Source organism: Centroberyx gerrardi, chromosome 4, assembly GCF_048128805.1.
Source record: "Centroberyx gerrardi isolate f3 chromosome 4, fCenGer3.hap1.cur.20231027, whole genome shotgun sequence".
Lineage (NCBI taxonomy): Eukaryota > Metazoa > Chordata > Actinopteri > Beryciformes > Berycidae > Centroberyx > Centroberyx gerrardi.
The window spans coordinates 766,722-782,845 of record NC_136000.1 but is presented as its reverse complement, the minus strand read 5'-3'; the positions used below and the strand labels follow the sequence as shown (position 1 = coordinate 782,845).

General features: G+C 45.3%; 1 protein-coding gene across 1 annotated transcript in view; it reads right to left on the bottom strand.

The window, feature by feature from the left end:
- The window catches only part of tdrd12 (tudor domain containing 12), a 40,966-nt gene extending 25,360 nt beyond the window's left edge, over positions 1–15,606 (bottom strand). Inside the window, exons 1-16 of the mRNA XM_078283019.1 lie at positions 15,583–15,606; positions 10,960–11,124; positions 9,164–9,300; positions 8,722–8,841; positions 7,682–7,737; positions 7,005–7,090; positions 6,157–6,355; positions 5,777–5,832; positions 4,654–4,682; positions 3,882–3,947; positions 3,721–3,772; positions 1,999–3,164; positions 1,563–1,635; positions 1,024–1,208; positions 533–640; positions 98–158 (exon numbers count right to left, since the gene is read on the bottom strand). Of these exons, the coding sequence (XP_078139145.1) occupies positions 98–158; positions 533–640; positions 1,024–1,208; positions 1,563–1,635; positions 1,999–3,164; positions 3,721–3,772; positions 3,882–3,947; positions 4,654–4,682; positions 5,777–5,832; positions 6,157–6,355; positions 7,005–7,090; positions 7,682–7,737; positions 8,722–8,841; positions 9,164–9,300; positions 10,960–11,124; positions 15,583–15,606 (2,583 nt within the window). The remainder of the gene's footprint in view (positions 1–97; positions 159–532; positions 641–1,023; positions 1,209–1,562; positions 1,636–1,998; positions 3,165–3,720; positions 3,773–3,881; positions 3,948–4,653; positions 4,683–5,776; positions 5,833–6,156; positions 6,356–7,004; positions 7,091–7,681; positions 7,738–8,721; positions 8,842–9,163; positions 9,301–10,959; positions 11,125–15,582) is intronic.
- Positions 15,607–16,124: the final 518 nt, after the last annotated feature.

The window sequence follows — 16,124 nt, the reverse complement described above, 5'->3', positions numbered from 1 at the left end:
GGTTCATTTTAAGATGGAAGCTAAGCTTTTGGTTTCCAGATGTGTGCAGAAAGCCTGGTTTTGTTTCTGAAGATCAGAATAAACTGAAGATGCGTACCGAGTCGTCAGCCGAGTCGGGGTCAGAGGTCAGCGGCTCGGGGTTCAGCCACTCCAACAGCCTGAGGAACAAACAGCCAAGCTTCATTCAACACAACACATTTATCTTGTAAGTTAACTCAGTATTTCAGAAAATACAAAAAACTCAAGCGTTTGTATCCCTCAAGATTCTGTTTAGTAAGCAAAAATCATGAGAGAGTTAATGGATAATATGAAGTTACAACAAGTTAGATTTAACTTGTCAAACAGAACCTTCTATAGAGTACAGACACCTGTTGGACTCTATAGGGTTGTTCCTGTGCTGATGGCAGCATGTCAGTATTATTTGTATAGCACTTTTCTAAATACTCGTACTTACTTACATACTTATACTAGAATAAAACATTTAAAATAGGGAGAAAGAACATGTGGATCTTCAGTCTGAGCTGCTGCTCACCGTGAACAGGCCAGATCCTCCTCACTGCTCAGCCTGCTGCCAGTCTCTGCTGCTCTACTGGGAGAACTGGTAATGGTGCTGGGAGAACTGGTAATGGTGCTGGGAGTACTGGGAAACAAAGAGACACAGGCGGTTGGAGGTGATAAACTCAGAACACCACCACCTCCTTTCCACCTGCTGTTAAAATGCATCTGGATTCCAGACTGTATCTACATCTAATTCAGCTGTTTCACATTTCCACCTGACATTAACACTCCTCTCCTCTCTGGTTCACACAGTCAATCACTTTTCTCCTCCACAGCTGACAGCAAACTCTTCACCTCCACCAGTATCCTCATTATCCATTCTGACCAGTCTGTTACTGTTACAGCCGGGGGGAAAAATCAGTTGTATTTGGGCTGGAGCTTTCTCTGTCAACATTAAATCAGAAATCTGATAAATCAGATTTCAAACACCTTCTGGTTTACAGAGGAAGAAACATCCAACTGTACCTGGTTCCTTCAGCCTGAGGTTCAGCCTGAGGTTCAGCCTGATCGCTGGGGAAAGGATCTTCAGCTCGACTGTGTCCACTGCTGAAAGACAAGTCAGCCTGAGTGACACTAGCAGGGCGTCCTGGGTTCAGATCCAGTACAGGACCTTTGTCACATGTGGTTCTCTCTATGTAAACAGACAGAACCTAAAAGAACCAGGTTGAGTTATATTTAACAGGACAACTGCATTAAACATTGATGCCATGCATGCAGGTTTCTAGCCATGGCTAATTAGCATAATTTTATAAGGTTCTATCTCTGCTTGGGCCCTCTGAAATATCCAATTTCTAGTTATACTATGATTTTGATATTTTGCATTCAAAGCACCATGGGCTGAAGGCCTTGTTGATCTATGAAGACAGACTTCACAACGTTCCAGCTGGACGTCAAATCTTTGATGCTCAGCATCTCAGAACTGAACCAGACAAAACCTTCAAACTCCAAACTCAAGAAAAGTGAGGTAAGAAAGTGTCAGTCAGTCACCAAACGCACTCTCTCACCTCGTACTGAGCGATGCTCGCTCGCCCGGTGTTACAGTCTCGCTGGTGTGTGAAGGCTTTGCAGCTGCAGTGGCTAATCTGTGTGACAGAACATATAGTTTTAATAACATCTTTTAGTTACAACTAGCTAGCAAAGCAGCTTTGTAAAACAGGCCTGGACTTCATTAAGTTTGGCCAATGCTAATGAACATTTTGGCTGATATCTATGTATAACTAAATCTTTTTATTATGGGAAGACAAATCATTCTGGTGTTTTATAATAAATTACATTGTTGTATCAGCAGTGCTTCCATGTATGTAATGCTAAAAGCTACGTTTGCTAACATTAGTGTATCTCCATAGAAGAGATGAAGGCAGCTGATCAACTAGAGATAGCAGTGAAATAAACCGATCAATACTGAATAAACTGGTCATGACTCAGGTGTCGGTGGTGTACCTGTCTGGACTGGGGCAGGGGTTGGCAGGTCCAGGGCAGGTGTAGGCGGTGTACCTGTCTGGGCTGGGGCAGGTGTTGGCGGTGTACCTGTCTGGGCCGGGGCAGGTGTTGGCGGTGTACCTGTCTGGGCCGGGGCAGGTGTTGGCGGTGTACCTGTCTGGGCCGGGGCAGGTGTTGGCGGTGTACCTGTCTGGGCCGGGGCAGGGGTTGGCGGTGTACCTGTCTGGGCCGGGGCAGGGGTTGGCGGTGTACCTGTCTGGGCCGGGGCAGGGGTTGGCAGGTCCGGGGCAGGGGTTGGCGGTGTACCTGTCTGGGCCGGGGCAGGGGTTGGCAGGTCCGGGGCAGGTGTTGGCGGTGTACCTGTCTGGGCCGGGGCAGGTGTTGCCGGTGTACCTGTCTGGGCCGGGGCAGGTGTTGGTGGTGTACCTGTCTGGGCCGGGGAAGGGGTTGGCGGTGTACCTGTCTGGGCCGGGGCAGGTGTTGCCGGTGTACCTGTCTGGGCCGGGGCAGGTGTTGGCGGTGTACCTGTCTGGGCCGGGGCAGGTGTTGGCGGTGTACCTGTCTGGGCCGGGGAAGGGGTTGGCGGTGTACCTGTCTGGGCCGGGGCAGGTGTTGGCGGTGTACCTGTCTGGGCCGGGGCAGGTGTTGGTGGTGTACCTGTCTGGGCCGGGGCAGGGGTTGGCAGGTCCGGGGCAGGTGTTGGCAGGTCCGGGGCAGGTGTTGGCAGGTCCAGGGCAGGTGTTGGCGGTGTACCTGTCTGGGCCGGGGCAGGTGTTGGCAGGTCCGGGGCAGGTGTTGGCAGGTCCAGGGCAGGTGTCGGTGGTGTACCTGTCTGGGCCGGGGCAGGGGTTGGCAGGTCCGGGGCAGGTGTTGGCAGGTCCAGGGCAGGTGTCGGTGGTGTACCTGTCTAGGCCGGGGCAGGGGTTGGCAGGTCCGGGGCAGGTGTTGGCAGGTCCAGGGCAGGTGTCGGTGGTGTACCTGTCTGGGCCGGGGCAGGGGTTGGCAGGTCCGGGGCAGGGGTTGGCAGGTCCGGGGCAGGTGTTGGCGGTGTACCTGGCAGGTCCGGGGCAGGTGTTGGCGGTGTACCTGTCTGGTCCGGGGCAGGTGTTGGTGGCTACAGGCGTCTCTCCTGGTCGACCGTTGTTCAAATGTCCGTTCTGATCGGTCTGGAAGACACACAGGTTAAAGAACAAATCAATATCAGGACAAACACTTTCACAGTCAAAGGTTTTAAGCCGCCTGCATTTGTTTTAATCACAGCAGTTTTGATTTACCGTCTGAGTATACCTTTAATCCTCTGGTACCTTTAATCCTCTTCTCCCATCTTATCTGAACTCACTGCTTTTTACCTTGTTTACGTCATTTCACTCCAGTGACAACAAATACAAAAAATGAAAATTGTTATGGCTTCAAAATAAAAACAGATAAAGGCCAGATCCAGAGGCTTGGTGAACCACAAGTGAGAAACTATCGACTGGGTTTTAATTTAACTGAGGACATTTTCTCACTGTAAACGGTTTGTTTTGTTTGGTCTAAACTCTGGACCTGGATGGACTTCACTTTAACTTGAGTTTGAAACGAGTTAAAAAGGAAACTGCAGTAGAACAGACAGCAGTAGCTTCTGTGGAATTAGACTGGTGGCTTCAGACTCTCCATAGACATTAATGGAGACAGGAAAAAGGTTAATTCACACTGTTATTATCCTTAAAAAAATAAACTTACACGGGAAACCGCCTGCTGACGGCCGCAGAAGGGATTAAGAAACTTGAGGAACCTGCAGAGAACATGAGACATGCTGTTGGGTTCAGCCAATCAGATGAGAGGACATGATACACGCTCTTGGTTTCAGCCAATCAGAGGAGAGGTACCTGGTCGGCTCTCACCTGAACAGACTGAGGTTTTTGGTCAGCGCTGCAGCCAGAGACGAGTCTGTGTCTCCTGATCCGTCACTGAAGCAGAGGAGAGAACAACCTGAGACTGAAACTAAACACTGAGGCAAAACTTTCCATAACCAAGTCTGAGTGTTTCCATGAGCTAAAAATGTCCTTCCTGGTTTGTTCATGTTGTTTTTCAGTCTGATGTGATGAATGTGTGAAACGACTTGGAAAACATATTCTGCTAGATTCCTGGAAAGTGACCCATTTGTTGACTTCCTGACTTCCCCAGAGAATTGATCACATCAGGGATCCACCGATCGATCGGCCCACAATCAAAATAGGACGATATTCACTCTAAATATGAGATCGTCCAAGTTCGATATTTCTTTCAAGGCCGATCAGGAGAACCGATCGATGACACCAACCCAAACCAACCAAAACAATAAAATGATAGAATTTAGAAGCTAAGCCTATGTCTGGAAAAAAAAAAAAAAAATCGGGGACTGTTCATCCAAAAATTATAATTTGGTCATTATATTAAGCAACTCAATGAGTGCAGAACCTTATTTATTCAAAGTCTACAGATAATTTAGAAAAAGCAATGATATTCAACAATCAGGCCCTTTATCAGTGTTTCTGTTCTATTTAATAGAATGGAATAGAACAATGCAGGAAAAAAACATGAGGGCGTCCTGCTGCTCACCTGTCAGCAGCAGCAGAGTGTGGGCCGCTCTCTGATTGGCTGCCTGGAGCCTGCTGTGTATCTGTGACCTCTGACCTGACTGCCTCACAGGTCTGTGGGATCTTCTGAAGACAGCAGAGGAGAGGTGGAACGTGTTGGGACTTACTGACAGTACTGACAGTACTATAGTTCTGATATTTACTGCAGTACTGACAGTACTATAGTTCTGATATTTACTGCAGTACTGACAGTACTATAGTTCTGATGTTTACTGCAGTACTGACAGTACTATAGTTCTGATATTTACTGCAGTACTGACAGTACTATAGTTCTGATATTTACTGCAGTACTGACAGTACTATAGTTCTGATATTTACTGCAGTACTGACAGTACTATAGTTCTGATGTTTACTGCAGTACTGACAGTACTATAGTTCTGATATTTACTGCAGTACTGACAGTACTATAGTTCTGATATTTACTGCAGTACTGACAGTACTATAGTTCTGATGTTTACTGCAGTACTGACAGTACTATAGTTCTGATATTTACTGCAGTACTGACAGTACTATAGTTCTGATGTTTACTGCAGTACTGACAGTACTATAGTTCTGATATTTACTGCAGTACTCTGACAGTAGCACAGTTCTCTGATGTTTACTGCAGTACTCTGACAGTAGTACAGTTCTCTGATATTTACTGCAGTACTCTGACAGTAGTACAGTTCTCTGATATTTACTGCAGTACTCTGACAGTAGTACAGTTTTCTGATATTTACTGCAGTACTCTGACAGTAGTACAGTTTTCTGATATTTACTGCAGTACTCTGACAGTAGTACAGTTTTCTGATATTTACTGCAGTACTCTGACAGTAGTACAGTTTTCTGATATTTACTGCAGTAATCTGACAGTAGTACAGTTCTCTGATGTTTACTGCAGTACTGACAGTACTGACAGTACTATAGTTCTGATGTTTACTGCAGTACTGACAGTACTATAGTTCTGATATTTACTGCAGTACTGACAGTACTATAGTTCTGATGTTTACTGCAGTACTGACAGTACTATAGTTCTGATATTTACTGCAGTACTCTGACAGTAGCACAGTTCTCTGATATTTACTGCAGTAATCTGACAGTAGTACAGTTCTCTGATGTTTACTGCAGTACTGACAGTACTGACAGTACTGACAGTACTGACAGTGAGTGTTCCTGCTCACCTGCAGCAGTGCGGTGGAGCTCAGCAGGTCAGCTGGTCCGGCTGCAGTCAGACGGTCTGAGGAGTGAAACACACTGAGTCACTGTTCAGTATGAAACTCATTTACAATCCAGTCTGGTTCCTCTGATGTGAGGAAACTGTCCTGCAACCAAAACATCACAGAGGAAGAGGAACTAAACCCCAAACCTGTAAAGTCTGACATCTAAAGGTAAACTGCAGCTACTGAAACTGGCATCTGCTATTGGCTGATCTGTAGTGCCAGGTGATGATGTCACCACCTGTTGTACTCTATAGAAGGTGACATCATCACCTGGTACCAAAGATCAGCCAGGAACGATGATCCAGAGGCCTGATGGGAAAATCACAAATCTGTTTATTTACCAGGAGCAGAGTGTGTGTGTGCGGTCGGAGTGTGTGAGGTCAGGAAGGGCAGGAAGGGCAGGAAGGCGTCGGTCTGGCTGAAGGGGTCGGAGGTCAACATGGCGGGTCGGCGCTCCGCCTCCTCCAGCCCGCCGCTCTGGACCGACTCTCTGCTGTAATACGCAAACTTCTTGGCCACCAGATCGTCGTTCACACAGATCTGGAATCAACAAAATCATAGATATTATAAAACAGACATTTTTGTTTATAGCACAGTTTATACAGACTTATATTTACACATATATATCAAATATGTTATATATACACACACACTTATATTTACTTATTCCCTGCACATATTTCATATTTATTAATCCATATTTAAGTACATAATCAAGACTGTTAGAAACATCTGCAAGGAACAACGCAAGTAAATCCACACATGTAAATAATCTGTAGTCTTGCTGGGCTGCTTTGCTATTCTATTATTATTGTTTTTAATTGTTATTTTTTACTTTTCTTGTTATTACTGTTTCCCAATACCAAATGTACATTACATGTTTGTGTTTCCATTGTGTCTTCCTTTTCCCTGCTGCATCCCATCAGTGTTTGCTGCACTAATGACCTGATATCCCCTCAAGGATCAATAAATTATGATCGTATCATTTCTAAAAACAATCTATGAATTTACATATGACATCATGTTCACATTAGCAGCTCTGCAGGTCAGAAGGTGTCGAGGTGTCTTACCAAATACATTCAATTGTTGAATGTTTGAGTCTGTGTTGCTCTAAAGCTCTTTGTGTTGAAGTGAGTTTAAAGTGGTTTCTGAAGAAATGAGACTTGCTACACTGGGGGTCAAAGTTCACCTTGACGCTCCTGACGGTCAGGTAGAGCTCGATGCAGGTGGTTTCAGCCTCGGCTTCATGCAGCACCGCCTCCGTCTGAGTCGACGCTTCAGGAAGAAAACACAACACCTTCTGCTCAGCGTTAATAGATAAAAAACACATTCTCTACAACATGTCAGCTCTTCAGGAACTAATGCTTATTCACACAACAGCTAGACAACATCACCGGTACCGGTTAGAGATGGAGAGTCGACTCCAAAGAGTCGACTGTCGATTCCATCACGTCGATTCTGAGAATCGATTCTACTAATAAACGGAATCGGAGTCAACTCCTGTTACAATCTCGACTCCAAACTCTGGAATAGTAGAAACTGTTTCATTTAAATGAATTTGTAATGAGTTCATGCTGATTTAGGCCCATCTGTACTAAACTGTGTTTGATTGCCTTGGTCTGATCTATTTCACAACAAATGGGGTGAAGAAATGAAGAAATTCAAGGCTCATTGGTTGAATGCCAACCGGCATAAAACTTACATTTTTGTGTTGATTTTCATTTGGAACCTGAATTGATTTAGAATTGATTCCACCAATTCCATTACAAGGAGTCAAAGTGGAATCGTCCATCTCTAGTACCGACAGAACCGTTGGTTATCGTAACGTATCTGAACAAACAGGAGACTCGTAACTCCACTGCTCACCCTGCAGCAGGTTGTGGAGGTGCAGCGTAGCAGAACTGTCCCACTGACCGGACGGACTGCAGAAGAACAAATAACATCCCACTGCATATCAGTTTCATTTCACAGCATCAAATCACACACACACAGATCTCATATCTTATAAAGTGACACACTGATGTGTTGACTGCAACCCAGATTATAACCCAGAAACACAGGCTAAGGTACCTGCAGGGTTCAGAAAGCCACATTTAAGACTTTTTAAAACCTTTTTCACGCTAATAAATAAACAAAATAAAGAACCAAAGCTGTCTGCAGCAGCCTGTTTCTGACTGAACAGCTGATGAAACTATAAACAGACAGAACAGACATCAGGACATGAACAGTTAAGAGACATGAAGTCCAGCTGTGTTCAGTGCAGCAGACAGGAGGCAGATTGGTCTACTAACTGATCTGGATTCAGCTGAGGAACCTGACATTACATGGAGGAACACAGTCTGAACCTGACTGAATGTTCTGCGTTTCATTCTCTTAAAGCCATTCTGATCTAAAGGCTTCTGCTTAAATACTTGAAATGAGTTTCTTAGACAAATATAAATAGTGAAGTTGATCCTATGTATGAATTTCTTTCCAAAGCCTTTGCCTTTCCATCAAGGCAAAGGATCTAAAATATAAGATAGTTTTGATTTGTTTAACACTTTTTTGGTCGCTGCATAATTCCATTTGTGTTATTTCATAGTTTTGATGTTTTTACTGTTATTCTAACATGTGGAAAATAGTAAAAATATAGAAAAATGTGGTGTGTCCAAACTTCTGACTGGTAGTGCATATTGTTCTTGAATGTTCCACTTTCAGATCAAATTTAGCACCTTGTTTTCCCCTCAGTGATCCTGTAGTGATGAAATGTCTGACTGAACACCCTCGCAACTTTATATAAGAAGGAAGTCTTGAGTCTTTACTGTTATTCTAACGTGGAAAATAGTAAAAATATAGAAACATGTGGTGTGTCCAAACTTCTGACTGGTAGAGTAGATCTGACTGATTGTGTGTTTCTTTATTCTCACATGAGCTCGGCCTTCTCCTCACACACGGAGACTCGGAGCGTTGTGGGTTTGATTCCCGCCAGGCAGAACCGCCGCACACAGAACGGCAGCTGGAGGAAGTTCTGCACAGCGACTCGGATCCTCAGAACAAGAAGAACAGGAGAGTTACAACTATACAGAGACACTGGTACTGGTCTGTACTGGTCTGGTTCTGGTCTGGTACAAGTCTGACTTGTCTGGTTCTGGTCTGGTACTGGTCTTGTTCTGGTGCTGGTCTTACAGGTCTGTCCCGGTCTGGTTCTGGTCTGGTATTCGTCTTACTGGTCTGGTTCTGGTCTGTACTGGTCTGTTCTGGTTCTGGTCTTACTGGTCTCTTCTGGTTCTGGTCGTACAGGTCTGTAGTGGTCTGGTTCTGGTCTGGTACTGGTCTTACTGGTCTGGTTCTTGTCTGAACTGGTCTTACTGGTCTGAGGGGACGATGAGGCGTTCTCCATGGTCGACCAGCAGGCAGCGAGCCTGGCAGCTCACCGAGTCCAGGAAGACCGACTCAACCACGGCTCGACACCAGGACCGCAACACACACCAGTACACCACACACACCTGAGGACAGAGTTTCTGTTATATACATTCAATTATTGCCGCCGCTGCTTCAGAATTTTAGGAAATGTCATGAAGTCGCAATTACACGACTCTGTAGAGGACTTTTAATTTGAAACGACGGATACAGGAAGTGGCGACACGTGGCGACACCCGGCCAAGGCGAGAGGGAGAGAGAGAAAGAAGAGAAAAAGAAAGAGGAGAGAGAAAGGTAGATTAAGGCTGCGTTCACACATAGCGTTTTTTGATGTGGAAAAAGCGCTGCCTGGAGCGCTTTCTGTGAGGAGAAATAAGAAGCGGATCACGGCAACGTCACCTGAGGTTAGCCGAGCGGCCGCTAGCTCACTGACCGGTCGGTTAGCCGAGCGGCCGCTAGCTCACTGACCGGTCGGTTAGCCGAGCGGCCGCTAGCTCACTGACCGGTCGGTTAGCCGAGCGGCCGCTAGCTCACTGACCGGTCGGTTAGCCGAGCGGCCGCTAGCTCACTGACCGGTCGGTTAGCCGAGCGGCCGCTAGCTCACTGACCGGCCGGTTAGCCGAGCGGCCGCTAGCTCACTGACCGGCCGGTTAGCACTTCTATCAGACAGAACAGAACAGTGTTGTGCAACAAGCAAAGGCTTACCAGATATTTCTAATACATGTCCAGTATAATCCATACTGCCTTTAAGATCGCTGTTTCAGTAATGGAAATTCACTTATTACAACGTCCCATTTCTCCACCGGCACTTTCACTTTCTCCATATTTGTTGTTGCTATGGGAAACAGCAGTAGAGCAGAGTGAAGCAGGAGAGCAGAGTGGAGCAGGAGAGCAGAGTGAAGCAGGAGAGCAGAGTGGAGCAGGAGAGCAGAGTGAAGCAGGAGAGAGCAGAGTGAAGCAGGAGAGCAGAGTGAAGCAGGAGAGAGCAGAGTGAAGCAGGAGAGAGCAGAGTGAAGCAGAGTGAAGCAGGAGAGCAGAGTGAAGCAGGAGAGCAGAGTGAAGCAGGAGAGCAGAGTGAAGCAGGAGAGCAGAGTGAAGCAGGAGAGAGCAGAGTGAAGCAGAGTGAAGCAGGAGAGCAGAGTGAAGCAGGAGAGCAGAGTGAAGCAGGAGAGAGCAGAGTGAAGCAGGAGAGAGGGCAGAAAGTGAGGAGAGTGGAGTATGTTCTAAAGTTTGTTTTGCAGTCAAGTGTCACTTTATTTCACATTTTTTAATTACCTATTGATATTCACTCCGACCGCCAGCGTACTACACGCTCACACCACCCAGGTACAACAAAACCCTTTCCCCCCGCTGCTAAAAAAAATCCTAGAGGAAACACTGGGACACACACACACACACACACACACACACACATACACACACACACACACACACACAGGGTGATCAAGCCTGTGACCTTGTGGTAACAGGACGGTCTGACCTCTGACCCCCGCTGCCTTCACTGCTCCTCTGTATAAACCTGCTGACTGTTTTCCAGATTCAAACTTTACACCGTTTTGCACCGGCTCTTGAGGTACGCTTGACCCCTTCAGGGTGATTCTGCATTTTCACGCGGAACGTGCCCCAGCTGACGCAGGTTAGTTAGTTAGTTACCTATTTAATATTGATGATGTCAGCTCTTACTTCCAAAATACTAAAGAATTGAAGTACATAAAGGAATCGCAGCACAGGAGCCTGAGCGTCACCTGTCCCTCCTGCAGGGCGGGCGGCTTCAGCCTGCGGACGTCCTGACTGACATCATGGTAGAACAGATTCATCCGGACCTGCAGCTCCTCGTACTGTTCTGGACTCTCTGCGTCTCCGCCGGGCCGCTGGACCACCCGCCCCCACAGGCAGGACGGGTTCTCCACCTGAGGACAGAGACACGTTCACCTGCTGACTGTTCACCTGCTGACTGATCACCTGCTGACTGATCACCTGCTGACTGTTCACCTGCTGACTGATCACCTGCTGACTGTTCACCTGCTGACTGTTCACCTGCTGACTGTTCACCTGCTGACTGATCACCTGCTGACTGTTCACCTGCTGACTGTTCACCTGCTGACTGATCACCTGCTGACTGATCACCTGCTGACTGATCACCTGCTGACTGATCACCTGATCACCTGCTGACTGTTCACCTGCTGACTGATCACCTGCTGACTGATCACCTGCTGACTGATCACCTGCTGACTGATCACCTGCTGACTGATCACCTGCTGACTGATCACCTGCTGACTGTTCACCTGCTGACTGATCACCTGCTGACTGTTCACCTGCTGACTGATCACCTGTTGACTGTTCACCTGCTGACTGATCACCTGCTGACTGATCACCTGCTGACTGATCACCTGCTGACTGATCACCTGTTGACTGTTCACCTGCTGACTGATCACCTGCTGACTGATCACCTGCTGACTGATCACCTGATCACCTGCTGACTGTTCACCTGCTGACTGATCACCTGTTGACTGTTCACCTGCTGACTGATCACCTGTTGACTGTTCACCTGCTGACTGATCACCTGCTGACTGATCACCTGCTGACTGATCACCTGCTGACTGTTCACCTGCTGACTGATCACCTGTTGACTGTTCACCTGCTGACTGATCACCTGCTGATCACCTGCTGACTGATCACCTGCTGATCACCTGCTGACTGATCACCTGCTGACTGATCACCTGCTGACTGATCACCTGCTGACTGTTCACCTGATCACCTGCTGACTGATCATCTGATCACCTGCTGACTGATCACCTGCTGACTGATCACCTGATCACCTGCTGATCACCTGCTGACTGATCACCTGCTGACTGATCACCTGCTGATCACCTGCTGACTGATCACCTGATCACCTGCTGACTGATCACCTGCTGACTGATCACCTGCTGACTGGGGGGAATCAGGTTCAACTGACGTGTTTCCATGCGCTCTACTGCTAGTGATAACAAGAAAGACCGGTCTACATGATTCAGGCAGCTGATTTCTCTCCTGAAGGAAGTGATGTAAAACTCAAACTTCCTGCCGCTTGTTTTGGATTTGGAACATGAAGCCACACAGATCTTATTTCATCTGGTCAGGTTTCTGTCTCATTACTTTGCAAAACTTACAGCTGCAGAACAGATGAACAAACTTAGATGTTTTACAAACTTTGAAACCTAGATGTTCACTGTTTCAGGGACATTACATCACATTACATCACATTATGTCATTTAGCAGACACTTTTGTCCAAAGCAACTTACAACAAGTGCATTTTGTCAACAGTAGTCAAACTGACTGTGCATCTCTGGCCCAATCCAAATGTCCGGACTGCAGACTCGTGGACTCTGGTTTTACGGATGCTGACGTTGACTGAAGCGTTCAGCGTAACTACATGAGTTCACAGGGCTCAGGGGGGCGGGACCGCATACAAGGGGCGAATGGGACGGGACTTCTCCCCTCGCTCGTTGCCGTGGATACCACCGACGCAAAATCAACGTTAAACAATTGATTACTGAAGGGTGCAGAGCAGAGGAGTCCATCAGCTGTTACAGGCTGATTACAGTCAATGCTGGCTGAATATCTGCTTCATCATATCAGTAGATGTTAGTAACTCACACAGGAAAACCCTCTGCCTGTTTCCCGTCATGTTTGACATCTGCCTTTGTGTCAGCTGACGTGTTACAGCTGTCCTGCAATGAACGATGGGAAATATTGCCGGAGAAGTCTGCAAGGTAGCGGCCTCGCTGGAAGTCTGCATGGAGCGCCCCACAGGTCCACATGAGAGCCTTACAGACTTGATCAGTTCTGACACTGGACAGCCCTAAACCCTCCTGGACTTCACAAGAGCGAGCCCTAAAGCCTGCAAGTCTGCAAGTCCGCCGAAGTCCGGACATTTGGATTCAGCCTCAGTCTTCATCAGCTAAGACTTCAATAAGAATAAATAGCATTCGTTGAATTGTTTTTTGTTTTTGTTTTTAAAGAAGGGTAAGAAGATAGGTTAGTTCAGGAGGGGTCCAGGTGGAACCTGAAGAGATGTGTCTTTAGTCAGTCCCACCAGGATTTCAGGGAGTTTTTTTGTGATTATTGCGGCCAAAAATGCTTGATTTTGCTGCGGCTTTTCTCAAAAATTGCGATACAATTTGCAAGGTTTTATGTGCTCCCAAAATAACTCCGGGTTTTCAGTTCCAGAAAGAGAGGTAACTTAAACTCTGGGTCAGTTACCATGGTAACTGACTCTGAACCTAACCCGCTCGCTGGCAGGTTTTCTTCAACAAACCCTGAGTTTCTCTCTGTTTCCTCCCTCTTACAGAGCCAGACACGCTGTTTCATTTCCTCATTCATTCAATCCGTATCAAAGCGCATTAATTAGCGGAGGTTTATGTCAGAATCAAAATCCTGGTTGGATATTAGTTCGTTACTCAAGGACTATCTAAAGTTACCGCTTTTATGCACATCAGTCATTTCTTTGAACAGTGGTTTTTGCCTTCACATTCAAATATTAGCCTACACAGCGTGAATTCACCCTCAGCTCAGAATAAAACCTGCATGTCCTTTTTGTGAGTGGAAGTTCGTTTTTTTTTATAACACTGTGACTGTGCACACAAGACAGCTGTCTGTCTGTTAGAGCAGTTCCTGCACTGAAATGTTTATTGCACATAATGTGGAATCTCAGTTTAAATTTACAAAATCGGTATGAAGCTTTAGACACGTAGGATCAATGAATAATTATCTCTACCACTCCTGATGTGATTGGTCGCTCTGATGGAACATCGTTCCTATAATATTGGAGATTATATGTTAATATTTCTGAGTGAGCAGGATCGGTGCAGCTGCAGAATGTAGTTTGAAAGTGACTTTTTTAAATAGGGTGCCTAGTCTTAACGTGTTTTAACAGCATTTCAGTGACAATGTTTAAATTTACTACATTTGTTGAAGTAGCTGAAATAAAGTCACTGAATGCTGTTGAGCCAAGATACAAATAGATGTCTAAAAATTTAAAATCTACTGTAATTTAACCTCAACGCCTTTTCAAGTGCAAATCACCAAACACTTTATTACTGGATCAGATTGTGAGCTTACAGTCATGTCTCTATGTCTTTGATCTATATATTTTTTAAATCTTTAACTATATTTTTCATCTTCGGTTGCTGACCCCTGTGTTTTGTCCCCGTCAGATTAAAGCTGAACAAATATATTTAAAATGTAATGTAGGCTATAACCTAATACAGTCAGATTCCACCACATATCATCCATTAAGGAAATGTAAGTCTGGTAAAAAATGAATTAATGGACAACACTGAATAAAACTTTATTGTGTTAACTTATTGACACTTTCCCCCACTCTGACTCAGGCTCTTTTTTTAAAGATAAATGTGCACCGTCCACATACACATGCATTAATATCTCTACGTCCACTGGATTAAAACGGAGGCTCTGCCTTTTATTTACCTGTTTTATTTACATGGTGAATCGTAGTATCGGAGCTCCATTGATGATGGCTTTTTATTGTCATCACGCACGAGCTTAACTCAGGTGAACATACTCAGAGTTGATTGAACTAACTCAGATCAGCTGTTCTGGAACCGAAAACTCTTGCGTTTCCTGTCTCGGGGTTAATCAGCTCAGAGTTCAGGGTTAGACTCGGTTTGTTGAACCTGCTTTCTGGAATGGACCCCAGGTGGTCAACTCTGTTATTCAGATCAACTCTGTTATCATCAATGTCAACTCTGTTTTTGTAAGGTTTTGTCTTTAAAATGATTATTAGATATGTTTTATTGTTAACAAAATGATCAGAAGCTGTCTCATAACATTCTTACCACATGACATTTCAAAGCATTTCATTCATTTTTAAAACTGTTTTCAGAAAATGCACACTATCTTGGCAACTTGCCAGTTAATTTTTTTTATTTTTTTTTACTCCAAAACAAAAAGTCTTTATCTTATTAGATTTAAAGTTGAATTAATGGATGTAGAGACAGAAGTTCTCTTAGGGAAGGCATGGTTTTAAATTGTATTACATTTGTTGACTATATATATTTAACCCAATTTGTCTATAACTGAGTTGACCGATTTTTCTGTTAGTACATTGATTTTCCAAAAAAATATTTAAAATCTTACAGGTTTAAGATCAGCAAATACTGACAATGTTAAATTTAAAGTGTGTTCTATGATAATACAACATGTTGAATGGAAAAAACATTCCTATTTTTTGTTTTCTTTCTGTACTTGAAATGTATCCGCAATTCTAGAATTAGTCACATAACACAGCAAATCCCACAACAGCCGCCCACCGGTCGCCCTCAGACCAGACCGGCTGCAGAGCCTCTGAGTCTTCAAGGTCATTTACCTTCAGAATGGATATTTTCAGCATCGCCTCTGCTCTCTGCGACGCAAACCAACAGCATCCACTGCAAGAAAATACATGAAACTCAATACTTTTGTTGCAATTCCATGCAATTGCTAAATTTAACCAAATAGCGCGTCAAAATTAATGTAGACTGAAGTCAACATTTTGCACCTGGCTCCGCGCGTGCTCGCTAGCAACGTTAATCCGCCTGTTTTCCAACCGGCAGCTAGCAGCTAGCGGAGTTGGTTCAGCTAGCATGAAAAATGTAGCTGATAGCGTTCAAAGCGCAGTCTGGGAGTGGATATGATTTATTTAGATGTGTTATATCTGTTCTGTGTTGGTAACGGCACATTTCGTCTGAATAAAACGGTAAAACTTACCTGTTTTTTGTTCCAAGCGTCGAGTCTGAAGCAGAAACAGCGTCGACGATAAAACAGGAAGAGCCTCTGTCTGACCGCCAGGGGGCAGTGCGGTGTGTTCGCGTTTTTTCTTCAAATTCTTTATTGCTTCATCAATTAATTTAAATTCAGAACACATTTACA